The sequence below is a fragment of the Lissotriton helveticus genome, chromosome 8 (assembly GCF_964261635.1).
Source record: "Lissotriton helveticus chromosome 8, aLisHel1.1, whole genome shotgun sequence".
NCBI lineage: Eukaryota > Metazoa > Chordata > Amphibia > Caudata > Salamandridae > Lissotriton > Lissotriton helveticus.
Window position 1 is genome coordinate 1578557283 of NC_136069.1, and position 25646 is coordinate 1578582928.

General features: G+C 43.3%; 1 protein-coding gene across 2 annotated transcripts in view; it reads left to right on the forward strand.

The window, feature by feature from the left end:
• The window catches only part of SLCO2B1 (solute carrier organic anion transporter family member 2B1), a 498318-nt gene that overhangs the window by 256989 nt on the left and 215683 nt on the right, over positions 1–25646 (forward strand). For both annotated transcript variants that reach the window (XM_078658583.1, XM_078658584.1), the window contains 2 exons: positions 17718–17816; positions 21796–21926. In XM_078658583.1, the coding sequence (XP_078514709.1) occupies positions 17718–17816; positions 21796–21926 (230 nt within the window). The remainder of the gene's footprint in view (positions 1–17717; positions 17817–21795; positions 21927–25646) is intronic.

Sequence of the window (25646 nt, forward strand, 5' to 3'; positions counted from 1 at the left end):
TGTATGCTTTGATACAACCAACTTTCTCAAAATCATGCTGGCTGCCTGAGCATTCAGCCATTTTGCAATCCTTGCAGGCTGATCTGCTCGCTTCTAAATATTTACTGACTCGTGATAACCACACCAACCTGGTAATAAGAATAATTCCTGGGACGGTGGGTTTCACGTACCTCACTTTTACTGAAGGTGACACAGTACCTATTGCTTACAAGTCACACTTGTACACCTCGGCTGAGATGCGGTTTCCCACCGTAGAAAAGGTTTTAACTGCTGTACAGATGGCAATTCTAAAAGAACGTGCTCTGTCGCAGGGGAAGCGCATGCTAGTGGTAACACCCTGTCCTCATTTAGAGGCAGTCACGAAAGCCAGTGTACCAAATTCAAAGGCTTTGCACCCTCGGTGGATTCAGTGGGCTGCGTCATTGTCATCCTCGGATGTCATGTTTATTTTTGACGCTTCCTTACGGTCGCAGGAGTACTTGCAGTATGAATTCGTTCATCCTGCTCCTCTGGCGATGCGACCTTTGGAGGACTTCCATTGCATCATTTACACTGATGGGTCGGCGCAGGTTGCGCATGGCTCTAAACATGCCTACGTTTCCGCATGCGCCATTGTGGTCGGTGCTATGTTGAATGATGAGTTCATTTCCAGGGAGGTTCACACGTTGCCCCTGGGCGATTGCACCGCACAATTGGCAGAGCTTCGTGCTCTCTTACTAGCTTTGGAGTACGCAGATCCAAGTGTTACTACACTAATTGTAAGTGATTCTTACTACTGTGTCCAGTCTTACAATGAAAACTTGTTCTTTTGGATTCAAAATGATTTTCATGATTCCAAGGGTAGCACAATAAAACATAAAATGATCTGGGTTCGAGTGGCAGAGCTTAAGGCTATGTTGCCACTCGTTTATGTGATTCATACTCTCGGTCATCAGCGCGTGGGAGTACACGCTGTTGGCAACTCGCTTGCTGATGAAGCGGCGAAATCAGCAGTATCTACATACTTAGTTGCAGCAGTTACTAGGTCTAAAACCAAGATTGATAGCGACATCTTGGCAGCGATTGCTGCCTCTGAGAAGGGAAGTAAACATCCTTCGGGATTCCCTTCGAAGTATAAATACCACTTAAGTCCCGAAAAGGTTCCTTTTGTGACAATTCCTGGTGTTGGGGAACGGCTGATTCCCAACTCGGATCGCAGAACAGACTTGATTACAGCGGCTCATGAAGGTGTGGCGTCTGCGCATGCGGGCGTCTCAGCCACTGTAACGCAACTACAACAACGGTTCTGGTGGCGGGGACTGTACAAACAGACGCGTGATTATGTCCTTCTTTGTGACATATGCCAGCAGATTAAACCTTCAACTGCTACGCGTCCGCCTCAGACTCAGTTGTACATTTCTAATAAACCACTAGGCTGTGTTTATTTAGATCACTGCGGTCCATTTTCATCTGATACTGCGTATAAATACATCTTAGTAGCAGTTGACTCATGCACACGCTTTGTGTGGGTATGGCCACATCGCAGCGCTGATTCCCGGACTGTCATCAGAGATTTGCGTATCTTTATTGGGATTTTTGCCTGTGGTACCTTCCATTCGGATCAGGGTCCGGCTTTCGCCTCTAAGGCGTATAAGGATGCCATGACTTCGATGGGGGTCCAAGTCAAGTTTTCGTCACCCTACAGACCTGAGGGTAATAGTGTAGTTGAACGAATGAACCGTGATTTAAAGCAATCTTTGACAGCCCGAGTTATAGGCACTGGCAGAAACTGGCTGGCTCACCTCTATGGCGTGCAGCGTGCTCTTAATAATCTCCCTAGAAGGTCTCTGGGTGGGCGGACCCCATACGAAATGCTCTTTGGCATCAAGATGTTCGTCCCTGACCTTGACGGTCTAGACTCAGTGGTTCGCGCCACTTCCTTTGACGCAGATGAACATTGCAATGTTTTACAGAATCTACAAAAGACCAGAGACACTCTTGCAAAGGAACATTTGCCCTCCGCTTCGGATGATGCGTTGCAGATCCCGGTAGTTGGCTGGCTACCCCAAGTTGGAGAACTGGTTCGAGAGAAGATCGACAACAAGAAAGAGTTTGGTCCCTCCTATCGAGCTCCAGTCCCAGTGCTTGGAGTGAAGGGCACAAGAACAGTCATTTTACCACCACTTCCAGGTCGTAAGGAAAACAGGTTTATTTCTATTGACAATGTCAAGATACACAGAGTGGCCGATTCTTCTTAGCATGACACCGGCTGTTTCCTGTCCTTCCATTGTGAGAAATTCAATTATGCCCACTGCTTCTAATAATGAACCTGAGGTGGCCATCGAATTACCTGCTGTTTCCAGTCCATTATTGAATAATTTACCAGGAACTAACCTTGATGAGACAGACTATACATACCCCACTGATTTGTCCGTGCCTGACCTGCAAGCTCGTTTAGCCACGGAATCCAGATTTTCATTTGACTCTGCTTCCCTTGCCTCGAAAAAACCCTCTAAAATTGCAGTATATGCTAGCCTGTTTAAAAAACATTTTTTGATACCTCCTTGGATATACATTTGGCTGGTCCTTTTTTCAGTTTACCTTTTTATGTCAATTGGTTTTGTGTTTTATTTTTTTCGGATTATGAATGGACACTATGTCGAGGAGAGAACTTGCATTACTCATTTAAATGGAACATTGGCCCCTCTTTCCTCTTCACATTCTACACACAGATTAAAAAGAGACTTGACTTTGGTTAACATCACAGCATGGCCTGTTCTGGATGGAATCGCGTGGGATGCAGTTCGTTTTCAGATTCATGGTCCAACGGAAGTCGTTAATGTTCCTAATGTACTGAGAGTTAATATGGGGGATGTGGTGAAACAAAACATTCGTTCTGATGATTGGGATGTTAATGCTGTGGAAAGTTTGTTTTCTGATTTGAAATACTATGCTGCCTTTGATGCTGAGGATTTATATTTAGAATCTGCTAATTATGGTGAATTGTTCTGTTACCAACATTATGGCAATCACTTCTTACACAAGACATCTTCCCGAAGGGATGCGGTTAATTTTACTCAGTGGGAACATTGCCCAGCACCTACACAAGGGAGTTCAGAAACGTTTCTTAAAAAGTATACTTATTTCACTGACTTTAATCAGTCCAATCCCGAGTCCTTTTATTTTAAATTTCAAAAACAGCCACTGTCCAAGGTTCGACTTACAAATACAAAATTGTTGTATTCAAAGGCCTTCCTAGATCAATTAGTTACTGGGGGGTATGAGTTGTGGAAGGATACCATAGACCTTAAATCAGTTTGGGGCTCAAGGGCCTGGCAGGTACAAGGCACTGAGGCTTTGCACCGTGCATGTCTCATCCCAAATCATATGTGGTTTTTAAATGAAACCATTTCCCAGACAACATGCTTTGGATTGGCTACATCTAAAAGGTTAAACACCCCGTCTTTCCCGGAGTTGGAGGAATATGAGAATTGGAGTAATTTTACTAAATTGTCCATTAGAGATATACAGGCTCTGCTTCTGAATTCCTCCTTTAACATTTCCAGTATGAATCCCAAGGGTTGGCTGCTTTGGCACCGTAGTGCTGATTCTTGCCAAAAAAGATTTTTAAATATTACTGACGGTTTTAAGACTGTTAGATCTGATCCCCGTTTTGATTTGAGTCATACTGTCACCTCTTACTCTGTGGGCAAGTTGTGTCAAGCTTGGCTGAAACATTCAACTTTACCTGCGGTTAAGTATCACCTTTCCAAACTGAATGCAGACGTGGATTTGAATGATTTCATTAAGGGCCCAGCTAGTGGCAGGTCGAAACGTTGGTTATATGGTGTTTACAATGAAATTTGGAAACTCTCACAGATTGAGGCTGCTTCACGCCTTAGGGCTATTGATCAGGCAAATCTTGAGAAAGTTCTTGCAGTTGTTGACAATAGCATTAACGTGCTTTCCTCTAGAATTTACACATTAGATAATATTGTGTCGTCTGTTGTTGATATTGTGCATGATGAAGTATCTGTATTATACCATGGTCAAAATCAATTACGTTCAATCATGCAGTTTGCATGGACACTTCAGACTCTGAAAATGGGTAAAGTTCCCTGGGGATACATGAATGTTTCTTCTTTATTTGCACCGTTTAATTTGACAGACAAACAACGCTTGCTTTCAATGCGTGATGCTTCCTTTTCTATGCTCCATATTGAAAGGTTGGAATCTTTACCTTTTTCTGTGGCAGAAGCCACTGCTGCTACGTGGCTTATCCACGGTTTAATAACGCTGCCTTTTGCTTTATATAAGTTTTCAAATTGTATGAAGTATGTGCCAATAGGTCGTTTTGAACCCTTAGGTAGCGGTTTTCTTCATGAAGTCTGGTCACTCCCATACACATACAGATGTTTCAAGGATGAACAAGAGGTTTATCTAACAGGGGATGAGTGTACTGAGACGCCAGATCATTCTTTAATGTGCAGACACATACAGTTACACGGTTCATGTAACAAGGACCGACCGAATATGGCTTGCGTTTTACAGGGCACGCCAGTTCCTGCTATCATCCCCACGTTTAAATTGTTAGAGAATGGTAGTTATTTAATGCTCAATAATGAAAACTGCTGTGGTTTAATTAAAGGTATAGCTTTCATAGTAACGGTTAGTGAGCGAGTTATTTGCTGCAGAAATGTTCTTTATCCTCCCACACGTGAACATAGGGAGTCTTCCATTTGGCCACAGATACCGACCTTGGGAGCAGAATTCAGCGGCATGGCTAGAATAAGAGCTCTATTGTCCCAGAAAGAGGTGGCCTTGAGCTCGGCCCGTGAAACTTTCGTGCTTCACATTGCTAACACCCGTACGGAGGTTCAGGCTCTATTAAACACTGATTTGCCTTTGCATTTCGGAGCCATGGTCCGTTCTATCTTTAACGCATCCTCCACAACGGGCCTAGCACATTTTTTTAAAGTTGTTAGCGGTGGTCTCGTGACTTCCTTTGAGAAGATATTTGGAGTCATCCCTGCCTTCTTCCATTCTATTTTTTCATCCTTATTTGGAGGGTTCCCGTTTTTGCTTGCATTGGCGGCTGGCGCATTGGTGGTTTTCTGCCTTTTTAAATATGGATGCCCTTCCTGTGCAAGACCACGCACAGCTACTACTGACGCGGTTTCGCAACCGCATGCTTGATTACTATGGCACACTGCCGTTAGCGACTCTAAGCACGGCGTTTGGATTATCTTTTCGGTTCTCCTATTTCACCTGTGTCCAGCCTGTATTTCGCTGTCTGACCTGTGATTTCCTTTGGGCCATTGATTTGTGTCTCTGCGGACCAGCATCTTCTGACGTCGATTTTGATCAACTGATGAGTCCTATCATTGCTCACGAGTTGGTTTGTTCTGACGAAAGGATTATGGCCTTGGCGGTGGCACATGGACTAATGGGTCCCTGGGATGTGTTGTCGGCAGCGCAAAATTTCTTGGAACTAAGTTTTCTTGAGAACCCACCGAGCTGTCCTCTGATGGTTATAGAGGATCCGGTGCTGGATGATCACGTATGTTCCTTTCATCTTTTAAATTGGATGGCTGAACTGTTTTCTGATGAGGACAGTGACTTCCTCCTGGAGGCTGTTGCAGCTTACTTTTCATATACGGTCTTATCTTAGACACTGCCTCAAATTGACATGCTGATTGATAGCATTTCCTTGACTTTATTGACTTTTGGTCAAGACATTTTATTTTTCCTTGCCTATTGGCTTGAGCCACATTATATTTGTGGGCTATTTTTTTAGCATTCATTTTTATAATTGAATCTTTATTCATGCTCGTTTATAAATGGATTCTGCTCTCATGTGATGGCACTTCTGTTACCTTATTTAGTCCGTTCTCGGATCATGGGGGGGTGTTGTATAGCTCCTATATATCCTTATATCGTGTTAAGTTAGCATAGGTACATTTGAGATTTAAACGCCATTTTTCCTTTCTTGCAACTTCTGCACACGACCCTTAATTGTTGACTTAGCTTTCAACCTAGTGGTTTGCCGTGGTGTATGTGAGAATAATATGTTATTGCTCTGATATCAGTCTTGTTTAATAAACCATGTCTGCACGGAGAGTGCTGAAGTTTCAGGAGCAACACGATATGGAATTGTTATGAGGTCTGATCTCCACGCTTTCATAGTCATAACACAAGTGCAGCCTTTGCCAACTTGGGCTTGAGGCGGGATTGATATTGCTTTGCACGAGAATTGTTAACACACTTGATGCGGTGCACATGCAGAGAGAGCTGGTGTATGCTGATGTGATTCCTTCATGCTAGGACACTAAGGTATGGGCCCGCCCTAAAACAACCCAAAGAGACCTTCTTAGATAATAATATAATATATGTGTTAGGGAGGGTGAGATATAAGTGTTGTTAACTCTTATTCATTACAGCATGTTAACATGCTGTCACCATTCGCTTTTTATGTCTTAGTAACTATGCTGATAATTTTGCTACTGATAATAAGTATACTTGTATTATCAAAGATACTGCGCCTGAGAAGACGGCATTAGTAAATAAACATTTCAAATGCACATGTGTCTTCTTTACTCCATGTTCTGGTTTGTAATGATAATATAACGAAAGAGTGTTCATGAGTCCCACGTACCCTGAGGTACTGTAAGTTCATGTTCTGGTTTGTCTAAACATTGGGTGTTTGATATGTCCAATGAGACACTGTAGCTAGCTCGGTAAGGGGTGAGTTGGTTGCTAAGGTAAGTTTTGGGACATCCTAATTTGCCGAGGTTCCACTCCTCTGTGCACAGTTCTGTGTGAGTACAGAAACCCTGCAACAATGTTTGCCCTTTTTTCTTCCACTGCACCAATGGTAGTTATTGAGGTGAGTATTGCAAGTCCCCCTGAGCTTCGGCCATATTGAGAGCCTCTGGTTGCCGGATGGGTCAGCGTAGTGTAGCCTTGTAGAGGAATGTCATTTAGTTCCCATGTTTCCTGGAGGAGAATCAGGTCGAAACTGTTTAAGTAATTTAATGTGTCAAGGTCCTCCAGTTTGTCTGAAAGGCCATTGATGTTCCAACTGCATATTTTGATATTAGTGGAGGGGGTCGTAGGGTCAGGTGTTGAGAATGGCGCTTTTTGTCAGTTGGGGTCATCTCCAAGTATGGTGCGAGTAATTTTTAGACTACTTGATGCTGATTGCTGGGTTATGGGATTGTGAGAGAACGATGTATATTTGTCCAGCCCTGGGGAGTAGCTAAGTGCTCCTTTCAGTATTGATATGGCCAGATGGGTGCGTTCTTGTTTCCTTTCTTCAAGGAGCAGGGTGGGGTAGGCTGGCTTTTTTTCTGCTTCGAGCTTAATTCCCCACTGTGAAAATGTTGAAGATTCGTTCATAATTAAGTTTGCTACTTCCCTTGATGACCATATGGTCTTTGTTGTTTCGTTTCCTTGTGGGTGGGGGGCTGGTTGAAATTCAAGTGATAACATATCGGTGGTTTTTATATTTTTTAATTTCTCTATTGAATTAATTAACTTTAAAATATTACCCCTGTTTAAGGTGTCCACTCTTCCTCTAGAGATAAATTCGGGAATGAATAAGATTGTGTCCGCGTCCATTTCCCCAAGGGGAGGTGTTTGCTGGTGCATTTGTTGCTTGATATGGATAATCCCATGTGGCTTGTGGATGTGCGAAGTTGTTGTTCCGCTATTGGATGATACCTCCTCCGATTTCTCCTTTGCCTGGCTGTTTTCTGAGTGGGCAACACTTGTTGTTCGGCGGTTCTTTGTTGTTTCACTGGTACTGGTCTCATTTTTATTGCAGATGCATTTTTCTCGGAGGTCTTTTGGTATAACTTCAGTTTGGATTGATTTGGGATCCTCTCGGGGCTGTCTACTTGCTTCCAAGGTTAGTTGTATTGATGCTGCTTGGCAGGCCCGTTGCCCCTTTTGTTCCTGATCTAAGGGCTTTCTGGTTGCCGGATTTAGTGGTTGGCAGGCAGGGTTCTGTTCTGTTCCTGCTTCTGTTTGAGTCTTTGTTTGCGATGGGTTTGTAGGTGATGGTGGGAGATTTGTGAGTTCCCTTTGATGTTTTCTATCACCTGGCAGCTTCTTATCTCTCGGTGTAATGAGGTGACTGTGCTCTTCACTACTTTCCGGTTCTGTTGTTTTCTTATTCCGGCCCTTTCTTTTTTGCTTTCGTCGGGCCCGGGCATTAGGTGGGCTCTCCACTAGCTCAATTTGTCCTCTTTTGGGGATGTTCTGAGGGGGTTCTTCCGGTGGGCTTGTGGTGGATGAGGGCAGGCGCCACGGCATGCTTGTTTTTATTTTGTGTGGGTCTTTGCTGTTTCCTGGTGACCCTTTGATGTGAGGGGTGTCGGGCCTTCCCTCTGTTGATAGAAGCTTTGCTGTAGTTGAATCTGTTTTAGTCTTATCGTGCTTTTCAATCATTGGGGGAGGCTTTATGATGTTTGTTTTTATATCCTCCAGAAGATTTCCCAACATCGTGGGTATAGATGATAGTTTATCGATGATTGGCGAGCAGATGCAGTTGGTTCTTTCGATTTGAATTAAATTAGCTGACTCCTGTCCTCTTTTTATTAGGCCGTTAAGGTCAGCTAGTTTTCTGTCGATCCCCATGGTGGCTTCTGCTAGGCTTTGTAGAACTATCAATTGTAAGTCAAGCTTGTCCGATTGGTACTGAAGTGCCGTTGAGGATAGCTGTATTGTATTAAGTAGGGTTGCCCAGAAGGGATTAAGAGGATCTCCGGTCCATTCTGTGGCCAGATGGGAGCATTCTTCGCTGATTCCGTTAGTAGGTCCTGTTACGTTATATGCTGCCACTAGCTCACTCCATTCTTGGGATACCAGGAAGGTCATGTCCCTGTCTGGGGAGCCTTGATCCCCTCTTGCAAAGTTTGGTGACGAATTTGCAGGGTCGGGTTGTGATCCCGGAGTGTCAGGAACCACAGTGTGACCTTTAGTTTTATGTTCTAGTTTTGGGTGGGTATTGGGTGCTTGGGGGGATGCTGGTTCTTGATTTGTTATTACTTCTGCCACCCCTTGGTGTGTGTGTGAAGAAGGTTTAGTTGGAGATGGCTGTTTTATTTTACTATGAGGCTCCAGGGGCCATTCCAGCTCTGGAGGATGTTTCCTTGGTGTGTCCTCCTTTGGTGAGGAACTGTTTTGGTTTGTTCTCTCGTTTCGTCCATCAATGGTTCCCTCGGTTGGATCCTCTGATGACGGGGCTTGGCCATTGATGCATTCTAGTGGCTCTTGCCTTCTGGTTTCTTTTTGCCCGTTGTCTCCTACGCCTGCTTCGCCTCCGGCGTGTTCCGTTCTTTCCCTTGGGGTCGGTGCCTTGTGTATTTCTGCTACTATGTGGCTTTTGGTTTGTGGCAGAGCGTTGTTTGCGTTAACGGGTTGTAGTGGAGATTGGAGGCCCTTGATGGAATCATTTGAGGAGAAGATGACATTTCCTGGATTTTTTAGGAAGGCAAATTTTGTGTAGATTTTCGGCTGAAAATTATGTTTTGTTTCCGTTTGCTGTCCCACTACGTTGATTAATTGGTGAATGTTTCTCCTTTTGTTGCTTCTAGGTTGTTCTGGAAGTTGGGTTGGGCTATGATTGATGTCCTTGTCAGATTGCAGTCCCCCAGTTTGCGAACCGTCGGTTGTGCTAGTGTTGGTTTCGTTGGGGCTGCTTTTCGGCAGGGTGATGACGCTTATTATTTTGTCTTTTTCTTTGTTGCTGTTGGTAGCTCTCTTGTTTTTTCCCGGTGATGCTGAACTCGTGGTTGTGTTGTTTCTTTTTCGTTTCGCTGGTTGCTTTGTTAGAGGTCTTCGTTCTCTACCCGACCTCATGGTGATCCAACGAGTTCCTTCCAGGGGGTCTAGAAGTCTCACAGACTCTCTGTGTCTCCGTGCCTCCGTGTCTTTTGTCTTCAAGACTGTGCTGTTGCTGCTGCTACTGAGGACCCCCGTTTAGGTGCTTATTGCTGTGGTGATTTGCGGTTAATTGCAGTGACTCGGGCGCTCCCTCCTTGCCACTCCGCAGCAGCTTCTGTGCAGAGACTTGCTTGCTATAGGTGGACTGTTAGTGGGCTGTTAGTGTGTTATAATGTGAGCAGTAGGCTGCAGTCTTACACCCTCTCCTGCAGCCACCGCACTGCTACGTTTGCTCAGCCTGGGGGGGGTGGGGGGGGGGGGGGATGGGCTATGCCGGGAGCCTCAAGCTCCTACCTATCGCCGCCCCGCCCCACTCTCCACTCTCCACTCTTCTCTCGCTGACTTCTCTCACTGGCTGGTGGATGTCTAGGCTGGCGGTGATCAAATCCCTTCAGTAATTCAGTAATTCAGTAATTCACCCGCCAGCCGTCAGAACACCAGTGGGGAATAGTTGGGAATAGTTGGGAGTCAGTTATCAGTTAATCAGTTAATTGTTTCGGAATTATGGGGCGAGTGTGGGAGAAGAGTAAGAGTAAGAGTAAGGGTAAGAGGTTTCACGTACTCACTTACTCACTCTCACCGCCGTGACCACTCTCACCACTCTCACCGCCGTCGGTAGTCGTCAAGGTCGGATCCCGATTGTTGCCAGCAGTCCCGTCGAGCGCCAAGATGTTCTCACTGCCGCCCGCCTTCTCTCGCGGGCAGGTGGGTTGTGTCCCGTGTGCCGGGACTCGGCCGGCTGGAGCGGGCGTGTAGAGCAAAGCCGTAGCCCCGCGTTTGTCCTCTGTGAGTCCCACTGTTGCTCCGTGATGCCTTTCCCCCCCCTTTCCTGGTATGCTCGGCGGTCGGGCAGTCGGGTAGTCGGGTTGGCGGTTTGGCGGGTTGGCGCTTGGCGGATGAAGACCTCCGCGCTCGAAACTGGCCGCCTGGTGGATAGCGTCCTGCTCGCCCCGCACTCCCAGCTCGCCCTGCTCGCTGCTTCAGACTGTAAGGACTGCTCCTCTCCTCTGTCTCTCTGCTGCTCTCACTCTCTCTATTACTGCCTGGCTCAGCTCGCTTCTTGTGTCTCGTGACACAGCTGTGGAAGGAGACTGAAGCTGCTGAAGTTGAAAGTGGGGCGGGCCCGCTGGGCTGCAGGACTTTGGACTGCAGGGCTGTTGGCTATGGGCTGCGAGCTGCAGCTTTTCAGTCCCCCTGCTCGTGCCACTGCCGCCCGCTCCTCTACCGCTTGCTGCCTCTTCTGCAGGCAGCTGGACCGACCGACAGCCTGGAGATGCTCCGGTGCACGTGGTAGGGTCCCGTGTGCCTTGTTCTGAGAGTCGGGTACCGGGGGTCGTTTGATTTAGCTCTTGTGCGGCTCCTGTGCGGCGCTCAGGAACGGGGATCTGATTTTCCGCCCCCCACCTCGGTCTCGGTACCGAAGCAGATTCGCCGACCGGCTCTGCACTGCCGCCGCCGCCGCCCCGAGCTCGATGCTCTCTGCTCCTGTGCTCCTGTGCTCTGTGCCTGTGCTCCGTGCTGTGCTCAGCAGCGCCACCCACTGGACAACCAAACATAAGTAGGTGATTTTGCCATTCCTCATTTTCATAGATGTGTTGTTCGTCGAATGATGTCATGTACAAGTTCGCGTAAGCTGGGGCGGCACAATTACCCATCGATGTTCCACTGCGCTGGATAAACCATCTGTTTTCATAAGTGAAGTAACTGTGCATAAGAGTGAATTCCATCAGTTCCATTAGGAACACCTGTAGTTCATGTGAATAGGTGCTACTCAGCTACTCAGCAACGCTTTTTCCACCGCCTCTAGGCCTTGTTGATGGGGTATTGATGTATACAGTGCCTTGACATCCACTGTGGCCATGATTATTGTTTCCTGTGTGTCAACAAAAATGAGTCTACATGAACAAGTAGAAAACTGTTTGGACAGATACATGCAACCATTAGTTTACAGAACCAGATTATATATAAAGGATACCTCTGATTTTTTGATGAATCTGCAAGCACTCAACACACAGGAGACAATAATCATGGCCACAGTGGATGTCAAGGCACTGTATACATCAATGCTGAGCAGCACCTATTCACATCGATGGGTTATTGTGCCGCCCCAGCTTACGCAAACTTGTACATGACATCATTCGAAGAACAACACATCTTTGAAAATGAGGAATGGCAAAATCACCTACTTATGTTTGTCAGATTTATAGATGATATATTTATAATTTGGAGAGGTACCACGGAGTCGTTGCAGAAACAATTGGAGATTTTGGACACCAAAGATGATTGCATTGGATTTACATGGCAGATAAATGACAGATGCATCCATTTCTTAGATGTAGAGATAATGAGGGAGGAAAACCAATTCAAGACCAACCTATATCGAAAGAAAACTGATAGAAATAACCTTTTAAAATGAGTCATCACCCCAATGCACTCAAAAAACACTTACCCTATTCTCAGTTTCTTAGGGTTAAGAGAGTGGTCTCTGAGGATACACAATGTGAATTGCAATTAGACAATATGGCGAAAATATTTAAAGAAAGGGGGTACCCAGATGAAATAATACAGGAAGCACTAACCAGAAAAAGAACCAAATCCAGAAGTGAACTTTTGACCAGTAAGACACAGACCTCTGAACAACAGATTACATGCGTTAGCTTTGTATTGGAAGCTCACATTTTCTAATGTGAGCTTCCAATACAAAGCTACTATCATAAAAAGACACTGGCGTATACTTTCGCTGGAACCAGACTTTAAAGGAATTTTCTCGAAAGAACCTTGATTCGCGTACACTAGAGAAAAAAATCTAGGTGAATTATTGAAACACCCAAGGAAACAATCAACTATGAGCGCATTTCGGGGAACCATCCCCTGTTTGAACTGCATCAATTGCCATAACGTAATGAAGGGGAGTTCGATTTCCCATCCCATGAAGGGATACAAGATTCCTTTGAGAGTTAATGCGACGTGCGACTCCATGAACATAGTATATATGCTCAAATGTCCGTGTGGCTCGGTGTACGTCGGACACACGGAAAAAAAATTGAAAAGCCGGCTCAACGAGCACAAAAGTAACATTCGCACCAAATCATCGGTAGCGGTACATTTTCAAGAAAAAAAACACCACATCAGCCAATTAAGAGCTTGTGTATTGGAAATTATCCCCAAGAAAGAAGGTCCGCTTAACAAGAAAAACTTGTTAAAAAGAGAACCATTGGATATATCACCTGAACAGTTTAAAGCCACACGGGCTTAATGACAGGACTGAATTTACATGTTACTTATGAATTTGGAACTCATCATACCCTTAAATGTGATAAGAATGGTCTTTAATGGACATGTGTTGAACATTTAAGACGCCAAGGCGTCATGGTTACTGGCAACGTAGTACGCTCCTTGATCGCACATTCAGAAAGTTTACCAAGCACATGAGACAATTGCAAGTCCCAATAAAGTTTTTTCAAAAAAACAGCTATGCCCGAATATCACACAGCGCGCACGGGCGATAGTTTATTCAGGGTTAACATCACGTGAAGCACACGTCATAGCACATCCCGAGAGTATCGCTGGCAGCGGCGGAGGAAAGAGGACACATTTGAACTAACAAGGTGAGCTGAGTGAGATAGAAGCGGCTTCTCCCTTACCGGAGTGTGGCACAATAGCAGAGCCCAGGTTAAATTCATACGAAAATGCAAGCTAAGTATAACGTAGCGCAATAGCGAGGAAGCACATGCAAGTAATGTAAGTCTCATGACAAAACGCCAAAAATATGCGGCGACGCGGTGAAAAGGTTGGGCGTTTACTTAACCACAATGAGTTGAGTGCAAGCAGCAAGCGACATTTTTTATTGAAGGGAGTCAGCTCAAGAGCCAGTTAGAATGAAGTATAAATACTTGGTGCTTCTTATGAAATATAGCATAAATGTGGACCTTTTTTAGAAAGTTTCTAAATTATGAGCCGACAGTGATAAAGCGATATGGAGACAGCACTTACCCTTGAATATAGTGTAATAATGGTGGCAATGGTAAGTGTAAACACCAACATTTAAGGGATACATTTACAGTCACTACGGGCATTGGTTTATAAAACCAGAAAACTAAATGTGCACTAAAGCATGTCAAAGCGAGCGCGTAAAGGGATTAATAGAAACCGCAGTTAGAAGAAAAAGGATTATAAATGAAATAGTCAAGTTGGAACAGACTACTAAGGGTGTTTTATGATTGTCTATTAATTGCAGATTGTTCCCTGATGAAGGTGCAGAGAGCACCAAAATGCATTGGAATGTGTATACACGTATTATGGAACTAAATAATGAAATCATGTGAATGAAACATGTTGACAACAAGAAAATTATGAATGAAGAATAAAATTGAAATATTGATGAAACAACACGGAATAAGCGATATTGAATTGAAGCATGAATGAATTGCAGGCTGAATAGAGTTCAGTATTAACTCAGTGCCTAGGGTGACAGCCTTACGATCAGTAGGTCTGCAACTTACGGATTTCTCTAACACACTCCAGGAGGGGAGTGGTACTCTAGAGCATGGATAAAACAGGCAAACACAGAGCAGTGCACATCCCACAACCAAAATCTTGTTACCACTTTGAAGATGCCAGACCATTAAAAAAGAAATGAATAAATAAAAACATTTTACAATTTAAAATGGTACAGGGAGTAAGAGAGGGAAAAATTGAGTGGGAGAGACAAAAATGGGAAAGTAAGTAAGGACACAAGAGAGCGGTCCAGCATTACTTTGCAGCAGCTGGGCCCCCATAAAAAAAAGGAAAATAAATGTGAAGTGGGTTAGAGAGTAGGTTACTGTTTAGAATTTTTTACAAATTTCTCCCGCTGCTTATTTTTCATACAATACTTTTTAGGTCCGAGCCTAGGCAGTGCATGCACAGTCTCTTCGAGACCTGCTGTAATCAGTCTGTAGGCTTTCAGTCCATCCCCACTTCTTGCTATTACCTGCCTGCATTGTCAGTCGCCCATTCTTTCTTTCGATTTGTTTAAGGCATGCATTTGTCATGCCTCTTTTACTGTCCTCCCTCCCCACGAGCACCGATCAAGTACAATATTACTCCTCAAGTTAGTTTTATAGCATATGTTTTCGAACTACTTTTTTTGTTTGGTTTAGCTTAGTTCATCTCCTGTCTTTTGGAAACTCGCATGTGTGTGACTTTTGTTTTTGGTTACGTTTACCATGTCTTTTGAAGACCTTTTTTTTTTGGTTTCGATTAGGCCTTCTCCCATCTTTTGGAAATGTTGCCTTTTTCTTCCTTTGGAATGTTAATCTTTATTTTGTCTCAATTTGTGTGTTTAAAATGAACATTCATAGAAAGTGTTTTTCTATTTATTTTTGCTGTTGCTTACCCCATCTCCCGTCTTTTGAAAACTCATGTGACTTTTTTTGTGGTTTTACTTAGCCCTTTTGAAAATATTGCCTTTTCTTCCTTTGTAGTATTAATCTTTATCTTTGCTCGCTTTCTGTGTGGAAAAATAAACATTTCTGTGTTTCAAAATTAATATTTCATTTTGTGGGTAAAAAACAGTTAATTCTCAGTAAATGCTTGGCATTTCCTTCCCACCTGAGTGGAGAAACCTACCCCAGCCCTGGGCATCAAATGCAAAAATAGTACGTGACAAACAGCTTCTTGAAATGCAGTGCACATTGCATTCTTTCCTCTGACAAATCGTGCAGGCTCCCACATACCTGCTCACCCATGCTCTGGTCCCCCGGTCAAAGAAAAGCGATAACTATGTAATTTATGACCAGCCCTGAATACAGATTCCACACAAAACCAACTAATGGTTAATTTCACCCAACTATACGGCTTCCTTTATTACAGTACGTAATCGATCAAGGGAGTTTACAGTCTCTAAAATGGATAGAAGTATAACTGAAACCTATGTATATGTGCAGAACACATTTGAACATAATAGTATGTTTCTGTGTTTTTTGTTTCACAAGCGTTGAATAAACTCATTTTGTGAAGAACATTTGCACTCATGTTTGTATGCTTTTTACTTTTTTTTAAACCACTGGCTTCTTTTGGAACAGCATGCAATTATGATATTCTAAATTTAAAATTAACTATAATGAACCTGATATATTTTTTGTTTTTTTTTTGTTTTTTTATAACAAACGTGCCTTGGTTTAATACAAACACTGTCTGTGCAGCGTTGTTCTTATTTTAGTTATAAAGCACATACATCCCAGTAGTTCCCACGCATTTCAAATACAGACAAATGTTTTACATCTGAAACACATGTTGTTTACTGCAGTGATGCTTATCTTACTTGCTGGCAACTATTACAACTTAACATTAGATATAAATTGAGTTACTGATTTGTATACAAAACTGCATGCTAACCCGACATAACCTTTGATTAACTCTTCTAGTTTAGCATAGGACTGTTTACATCCTGTAAAAACGTTATTTTTCTAAACAAAGAGATTGTGATTGCTTAACAGTTGTTGATTTCATTTAAACTCGACTTTAGGCTCACGTGTGTATGCAATATTTATTTTAAATAATGCATTTTGTTCATTTTTAAAAGCAAACACCCACCATAAGGATATTTCAACAAATGTAGTGGATGGTATTGTTCCCCAAAAAATGCAGCATTAATATGAACGTCATTCCACTACATATTACATACATCCACTCCAAAACACATAAGTAAAACACATTTACAATGCCTGTAGCTCTAACTCTTGCAAATGCGAGACCTATTGCATTGCAAATGCTTGTTTCTTTTTTCTTAAGCACTCCACATGAGTGTGGGCATTTTCCAGCTTTCACCCTTATGTACTTCTCTCCCTTCTGTGTTCCTCACCCTTCATCAGTTGCTGTTCTTGCTTTCTCTCAGCCTACCTACCCTTGTCAATCTTATTTCCGTACCACCCCGTTGTCTATTTGCTCCCTTCGCCCTGCCCACCCACTGTCTGTAATCCGGGTGTTTTATCAGCCCCTCCCACCTACATTCTGTCATGCTTCCGCATTCCCTCCCATCCACCCTGAATTGTTAGCTTACTTTCCCAGCCCCGTTCCGCCCACCCTCTGTTGTCCTTTTGTTTTCCCCCGCTTCTCCTGCCCACCATCTGTTGCCAGCATGCTTCCTCTACACCACATTCCCAATGTTTGTTTTCTGCTTGCTTCCCCACCGCCCCCACCCAGTCTTGTCAGCTTAATTCTCCATCTCCTTTCGCCCTCAGTTTTAGCTGCTATTCCCACCCTCCCTCCATTGTCTGTATGGCCCTCAAGCCCTTCCCACCCGCCCTCCATTGCTAGCTTGCTGCCACGGCCCCTCCTGCTTGCCCTCTCTTGTTACCTTTTTGCCCTAGCTAACATTGTAAGCGTGCTGTCGCATAGTGTCTTGCGTGTCCTTGCTCCCCACCTGCGTCTTCTCTCTCCTTCCCTGGCTCAGTGTTTCCTAGTCCTCCAACTCACTCAACATAATTTTTTTTCTATTAAAGCATATTAGTGCTGTCTGTGTCATTGCCTTTTTTTAAATATTTTTTTTTCTGTGCTATTGCACAGCATGGATAAATAATTGCAAAGCCAATAGCTTTCATTGGCACGATCTACTGGCTTTGCAAATCCTTATTGCAATATATTCTTTTGCACTTGTTCACATTTACGGTAACTTTGGTGCATCATTACTATATACTTCAGGATCGATAATATATTGCTAGCTTGCACTCTTGCATATTGTTTGTCAACACCTTATCTGATTTTTAAGTTGTTTGTTGAAACTATAATCAAATGTTTTACTTTTTCAGGTATACTTTACTCTGTGACGTTCATGGGCCCTGGGGTCGCCTTCATGTTGGGATCCGCCATGTTGCGGTATTATGTGGACATAGACAAAATTCCAGCAGGTACGTTGGCTGCATGTCCTGGCTTTTCATTTCCTATAATGTTCTTCAGTGGATCTTAAAAAGTCTGAATGTCAAGGACGTTCTTTAAACCTGGCAGGTTAATTTGAACTGGTTTAACCTTAAGTGTTGTTTGCTCCTGGGTTGGCTCCACATTCTATATCCTGCATCAATATTTACCTCCTCTCCATTTATAAATTCGCTGGAACTGTGATTGACACATTTGTTCTTTTTCAGTGTATACGTTTAACAGTACACCACAGGGTTGGAGAAGAAAAGCCCAATACTAGTGTTTCAGCATTGTTCCTTTCTTAAATAGGGTTGCATGTATTCTACTAGTGTGGTTTCCGGCAATTCAAAATTCCACTCATTTGTTTAAATGAAAACATTCTTTCAAACTGCTAAAAATCTCAATGAAATTGAAACTTCAGTGTTTGCTTTTGTAAGTAATGCATGGAGCAGACAGCGCAAAATGTCCATTTAACGAAGGGAAATTCTGCTTGTGTGTTTACATGTAGAAATAGATTTGTCATTCAATAAGGGTGTACACCCTAAATATCGAGCCCCAACATATCGGTTGGACAGAATATCGAAATTAAAAATTCAACAGGCAAAGTCTAGATCTTCTATACCAAATTCCTCATAAATGAACCTTCGATGTGCATTTATCTTCATGGTATGTAGATGTGGGTGTAGAAATAGTCAATATGTACTTCCCTATGTGCTGTTACCTTTCAATATTTTGTCCCTCGATACTCTTTTTGATATTCTTGTACCAGAATATTATTGTCAAAATTCAGTTGCTCAATCTTCATTAAAGGATGTGATTTGATCTCCTGAACTGACGATCAGTTAGATATTAATACCCTTCTACTCTTATTGTTACTGCACTTACTATGTAACTGTACCATGAAAAACTTAATAAACAGATCAAACAAACAAAAAAGGATGTGATGTGATTGCACACCCTTTTGGCACATCTTGACTTTCACCAAATCATATTTTGGACAACCTGTAACTATACACACCGTACTCTGACCTTTTGTAGCCATTGACTCAAAAATGTTGCAGCCACCATGCAACACATAAGACCTGCTGCATCCTATTACTCTGTACCTCTTTCACAGCTGTGGAAGGGTAGAAACGCACATGCAGGCTTTGCCTCGTATCCTCATGGTGATCCCTTTAAAGACCTTCCTCTGGGTTTAGTGATCTGTATCCAGGGGTTGAGGCTTGCTACAATCAATAGATGTATGTTGAATTCCTGATCAACCAATTAGTCTGCAGGTACGTACACATACGTTGCGCCGGCACATTCATATAAAAGAAGGGCCAGATGCTTAAAGTTGTGTATTTATTATTATTATTATTATTATTATTATTATTATTATTATTATTATTAGTAAAAACACTTTTAAAGCGCGAACGAAGGCCCTTGGGCATCTCGGCGCTAAGAGTCTCTGCAATGTTTAACCAACATGGAAGCTAGAGTTTATTGATTAAAAAGCCAGGTCTTGAGGTGCTTACGAAAAGACCAGAGGGAGGTACTTGTTTTGATAGAGTGTGGCAAGGTGTTCCAGAGTTTAGGTGCTGCTACAAGGAATCTTCTGTCTCCCCATGAGACAGATTTGGTGCGTGGTACCACCAGTTCGTGTGAGCTGGATGAGCGTAGCGTTCTGGAGGGACTGTAGGGGATGAGATTTTGAGTAAAAAATGCAGGTCCGACATTGTGTAGAGCCTTCTATACTAAGCAAAGGGCCTTGAACTTAATTCTCTTCCTTACAGGCAGCCAATGCAACTGTCTAATGGTTTCTGACGCAGATTGATGTTTAGGGATACGCCCAAGGAGCCTGGCAGCTGCATTTTGAATAATCTGCATTTTTTGTAACACTCTTTCTGGGGCACCTAAAAACAAAGCGTTACAGTACTCTAAGGTAGACAAAACCAGGGAGCTCACCAGGGTTTTTCCGGCATTCTCGGGTAAAAATGGCAAGATTTTTTTATGAGCTGTAATTTGTGGCAAGCCGAAGAGGAGATCTGGTTTGCATGAGGTAGAAAATTGAGGCGCTTGTCAAACATGACTCCCAGATTCCTTACTTTGCTAACTGGAGCCGGGGGCTGGCCCATAGTTAGTGGCCACCAAAGGGAGGACCATTCCGGAGTTAAATTGCCGAAAATAACAACTTCCGATTTGTCGGAGTTTAATTTCAGGCAATTGGAAGCCATCCAGTTCCCTATTGCCCGCATACCCTGATTGAAATTGGTGGCAATTTTGTGCCCATCATTCCTAACGGCGAGGACCAATTGGGTATCATCTGCGTAGGATGTGAGGCTCATCCCATGCGCCCGAATGACTTTGGCAAGGTCCGACACATAAATGTTAAATAGTGTCGGACTAAGGGATGAGCCTTGGGGGACTCCACTTGGCAGTGACAAGGAGGAAGATTCAAAGGGTCCAATGGTGACGACCTGGGACCTTTTCGCAAGAAAAGAGGCAAGAAGTTTCCTGGCATTTTGCAGGATGCCCATGTTTTCGACACGATCGACCAGAGTGACATGGTCGACCGTGTCGAAGGCCGCAGATAGGTCCAGCAGTATCAGGACTGCTGTTCCTCCCAGATCCCGGATAGATCTAATGTCGTCCGCCGCTTTAACCAGGGCGGTCTCTGTTCCATGGTATTGACGGAAGCCGAACTGCGATTCATCCAGTAACTTGTGTTCCTCAATAAAGGTTGATAGTTGGAAGTTCATAACTTTTTCAACTATTTTTGCCAAGAGAGGAAGACTGGCAATTGGACGATAGCTTTTTAATTCTTCCTTATCGAGGTTCGGTTTTTTGAGGAGGGGTTTTATAAGGGTCTTTTTTAAATCTCTGGGTAAACGCCTGTACTAAACATGGCGTTTCAAATTGCAGTCATAGCCGGGAGAACCACCTCTATGATCGGGAGCAAAACTTTCAGTGGGCATGGGTCTAGAGCAGAGCCCGATTTGATAGAGGATATGATGTTCCGTACCTGGGGGCAGGAAACATCTGTGAACTGCTGGAAAATAGGACCAGAGTGGGGGGTAGGCAGTATCAAGAAGGTATTAGCGTTATTTGCGAATACCCGATAGATGTCCTCGACTTTACTGTAAAAAAAGTTAGACAGATCATCGCAGAGTGATTGGGAGGGGGGAGGTATCAGGTTGGGAGAAAATCCAGCTAGCTGTTTGGTGGTATCGTATAATGCTTTGTTAGAGTTTTTTGCTGATTCGATTCTCTCACAGTAGTACTTTTTCTTTGCCTCACAAATTAAGAATTTATATTTAGCGTCTGATTCTTTGTACTTGGTTTTGGCTTCTTCTGCGTAGTCTTTCCGCCAATGCCTCTCTTTGTTCCTACACTGTTGTTTATGGGTACGTAACTCCTCTGAATACCAGGGGGCCGACGGGGCAGATCTATTACGCGACCGTTGTTTGACCTGGACAAGTTCATTGGCCGCCGAGCTTACCCAGTCGTATTTCAACTGGTTTTCTCAAAACTTCCAAATATTCTGTCTAAAATTGGGTCAGGAGGTCCTGATCTGTGCCAAATTTTCAGGATTACTATGTGAATTAGTTTCAGTGAGCACCTTTGCATGTAAACCTCTTTTATCTCGATATCATGATAATCTGGTATGGATGTTGCCTTCCAAGACTAGAGTCAGATACCCCTGTTCTGAGTTTTAAAGAGATGCCCCTGGAAGAGTCCTACCCTTCCTTCTGAAGAAGGTTCTCTCTCCCTACTTTGCTCAGAGCAGGCCCCATTTCCACCCAATTTAAAATACTATTGTAAATATAAAATACCTTTTCTAAACTTTTTCTCATGTTCATCCCGGGAAGAGCATTGTCCTTGTAATCGGTATAGTGGGCTGGATGGAGGAGTAGCCATAACCAGTAGGTTTTGCAGCCTCTTCTGAACAATATATGAAAAAAATAAATGTATTTCATTTTTTTTGTGTAGCTGACGTTGTTCTCACTCCCAAGGATCCTCGATGGGTGGGCGCTTGGTGGATGGGCTTTCTCGTGGCCGCCAGTGTTGTGGGGCTTTCTGCTGTCCCCTATTTCTTCTTTCCAAGAGAAATGCAAAAAGAGGTAAGAACTTATACATTTAGTGCAAGCAATGAGCTTAAAGCTTACCTTCTGTGCTTGAAGTTTAGTTGGCATGCTAAAAGTGTAACATATATGATTCAGTCTGTTTCACGACACAAGACATTGCACATACAATGCGGCTGATTTATATTAGATATCTCCTATTTGTGAAAATGTCAATCCCACTAGAATATTCAAGCTTTATAATTACCTAAACGTTTGCTCTCTTTATGTTCTCTCACTGTGTATAAATGAATAGAGCCTTTGGTCAGCTCCTTTCATTGATACCTTTTTGCCCTTTTTGGATCTGGCTCAATGAGACACTTCGCGTTTGAGGCGTCCACCATCTTCGGATCAGCCTGCAACATTCTGCATATATGTTCACAGAGAACATACACATCCACAATTAAAGAAATGACTGACAAGCACACAGACCGCATGTATCCATGTACGTGCATGCATTGTATGTGCATGTGCATCTGTAGGTGCTACCTATCTGGGCATGTATGCATGTTGTCTGTGTACCTGTGGATACGTTTGTTGTATCCACATGTATGTCTACATGATGCCTGTGTAGATGTTCCCTGTTTATGCCTGTAGTGTTTGCAGGTCTGTAAATCAAGCAATGTTGCCATCAGCAGAAACAAAGGCTACATGTGTTCCTCGTTCAGTCTACATCGCCCCACTGACTACAACTGGGTTTCAATTTAAGGTTTGTTCTATGTCCACACCATGAGCTACTAAATAATCTCTTTGCATTAAGGACGAGCTCCGCAGAACAGCCCTGAACATTACATATGTGATCTGTAAGAGTCTAGCTTGAAGACATAAGGCCTTAAAAAGAAGAATGTTTGTGATAATTCTGTACTCTAGGGCACTCTCTAACTGCTGCCTTGAGAGCAATGTATTTGAAGTAACATGAATTTGAATAAATAATTAAACAAAATATTTCATGACGAAGAAGGATGCATCATTTCATGCCGGTTTATTTGCATTTAAATGTGTAAGGTAAAACAATACCCTGTTAAGATTTAATACTAATTGTGTAAGGATGTTTTTTCATTCTGCAGACAAAAACTGCTTTCCAGGCCATTCATTTGGGTCATTAATGTCTTCTGGGCAAAAGTTTCATCTCATTAGCACATGTTTTACAACTAAATCCAGCAATCAACAACTGGAATATGGCCAGGTAACCTTTGCAAAATGTCTGCCAAATTAGGCAGCAGTGAATTTATAATACTGAGGAAACTGCAGCAGCTGCAGGATTGCACACTTCCAGTGGCCCTAACTTTAGAAACGCTAGATAGTGATATGGTTCAGAGACTGGTTTTACTGATGCAGGAAACAAGAATAGGTAGAAGTGGTATCCTTCCCACTAAAAAGAATAATGAAATGTGTGTATTCAGCAATAAAAATGACATCCACTCCTTTGGACTCTTTTTTTGTAAATTAAATTGCTCCATTGGACCTGAAAGTGCCTTGGCTGGAAACTGTCACAAATAAGCTACACATAGAAATAAGTAATAAAGGGCCATATGTACACATTCACATTTCCCCATTGACACAAAATGAGTAAAATAGGTTGATACATCTGGCCCACAACCATTTATTTTTGGCATCAGAGAAGATGTATAGGACAGCGATACTGCCTTTCTTTGCCCATTTGTATAATATGAGGATGGTGGTTTTTGCTAGTATGGAAGCCTCACAACAGGGTTGCTGGCATGTGGCCTCAGAAGTTCTAGGGAAGAGTCTTTACTCTGTGCACATCCTTAAAAAATCAAGCCGCACTGGCTACTCAAGCCGCACTGGCTACTCAAGCCGCACTGGCTACTCAAGCCGCACTGGCTACTCAAGCCGCACTGGCTACTCAAGCCGCACTGGCTACTCAAGCCGCACTGGCTACTCAAGCCGCACTGGCTACTCAAGCCGCACTGGCAACTCAAGCCGCACTGGCAACTCAAGCCGCACTGGCAACTCAAGCCGCACTGGCAACTCAAGCCGCACTGGCAACTCAAGCCGCACTGGCAACTCACGCCGCACTGGCAACTCACGCTGCACTGGCAACTCAAGCTGCATTGGCAACTCACGCTGCATTGGCAACTCAAGCTGCACTGGCAACTCAGTTTTTTAATTGGCTAAAACTCCATGCCCCCCGCAGCACAGATATGAATAACTGAAGTTGAGAAGGATTCCAAATGTGCACCCTGAAGCGTGTTACAGGGGCAGAAAAAAGTGAATTGTTGGCGCATATGAGAATGGTGAGAGATGAACAAGAGAAAGCCATGAAGGTGCTAGGAATGCGAGATGCAGGTGCAGTGGAATGCCAGCTACAACTGGAAGAAAGGGATAGGTGTGTGTAGCAAAAAAAGATTAATGTGCAGGATCATGAAATGTGCTTTTGAGGCATATGAAGGACAGGTTGCTGTAAAAGAGAAGTGGGTGCAGCAGGAGAGTAAACGGTACAGATACGAAACAACTACGGAAGCAACTTCAGTAAAATGAGACGTCCAGGTTCACCCTAATAAGATGTGCTTCACTGCCGAGGTGGGTGTAATGCATGAGAAAATGGAGGATGGTTGTATTACCTTGGTCACTGAAAATATCATTTGTGGACTGGAAATCAAGCAGAAACAGCACAATGTTGATGCCAGTCCCATCGGACCTCTGTTTGCTCTCCCCTGAGGAAAAATAGTTTGAAACTCCATCCTTCCCCCGCACTAAGAACTTCCTTTATGCTGCTATCCTGATGCTGGTTCCCTCCTGTTTAGCTTTGATTTCACAGCACAGGTGTTTGTTAGATCTATTGCCACCATTTATGTGAATGTGGCTCCATCCAGAGGAGTACCCTCTCTCACCTCATACTAGTGGGTATTTGGTGTATTATTCCATTGCCTGTGGAGTGATCGCATTGCAATGCATGAAGGATTATTTTACATCTCAAAAATGCACTGAATCATCACACATTACATTCTTTATCTCATACATACACTCTACGCAGAACGCAATCCTATTGTTTCACAATTTTCACAGGCTTCATTTTTTGTGTGAGTCACATAGATGACCACATATGTTTACACACACACACCCCCTGGAAAATCCAGTTGCCTAAACCAGGCATCAGTAAAGCCAATAGTTCTGGCTCTACTTATTGTAATCCATGGAGCCACAGACCTGTACAAATATGTGCATTAGCACATTAAGGGCAGACCTGTTGGCTTTGCCGAAACTCATTCTTTTAACTACTCCTGTGTCAAAGGAGATGGTTGCAATGAAAGCTAGAAACAATGCCACTGCCCTCTCATATAAACAAAACAATGTGTTGATTAAAATCCTAGCTTCGACCTGTGGCACTGGTTATATTATGTGAATCGCTTTTACAAGTAAGGCATTGTAGACTGTTTGTAAATGTTACACAAATCTATATAAAGAGGTACACAGCATGGTTAGAAAGTATTGTACTAGATGGAACTGCAGTAATATAGATAACAGTGTGCATGCGTGTTTCCATGCACCAAATTTACTACTTGGATTTTATTTAATGTATGTGCTGTATGCAGAAAATCCAATTATAGAACTTTGGGCAATAAAACATAATATGTGGCTAACAAAAGTTAAATATGCTTCTAATCCGAATGCAATGTTGCTAAGCTGCAATTTCGACTTCCATTACCATATTAAATTGAAAGTTAGTCTACAGTGGAAATATAAGATTAACATTTT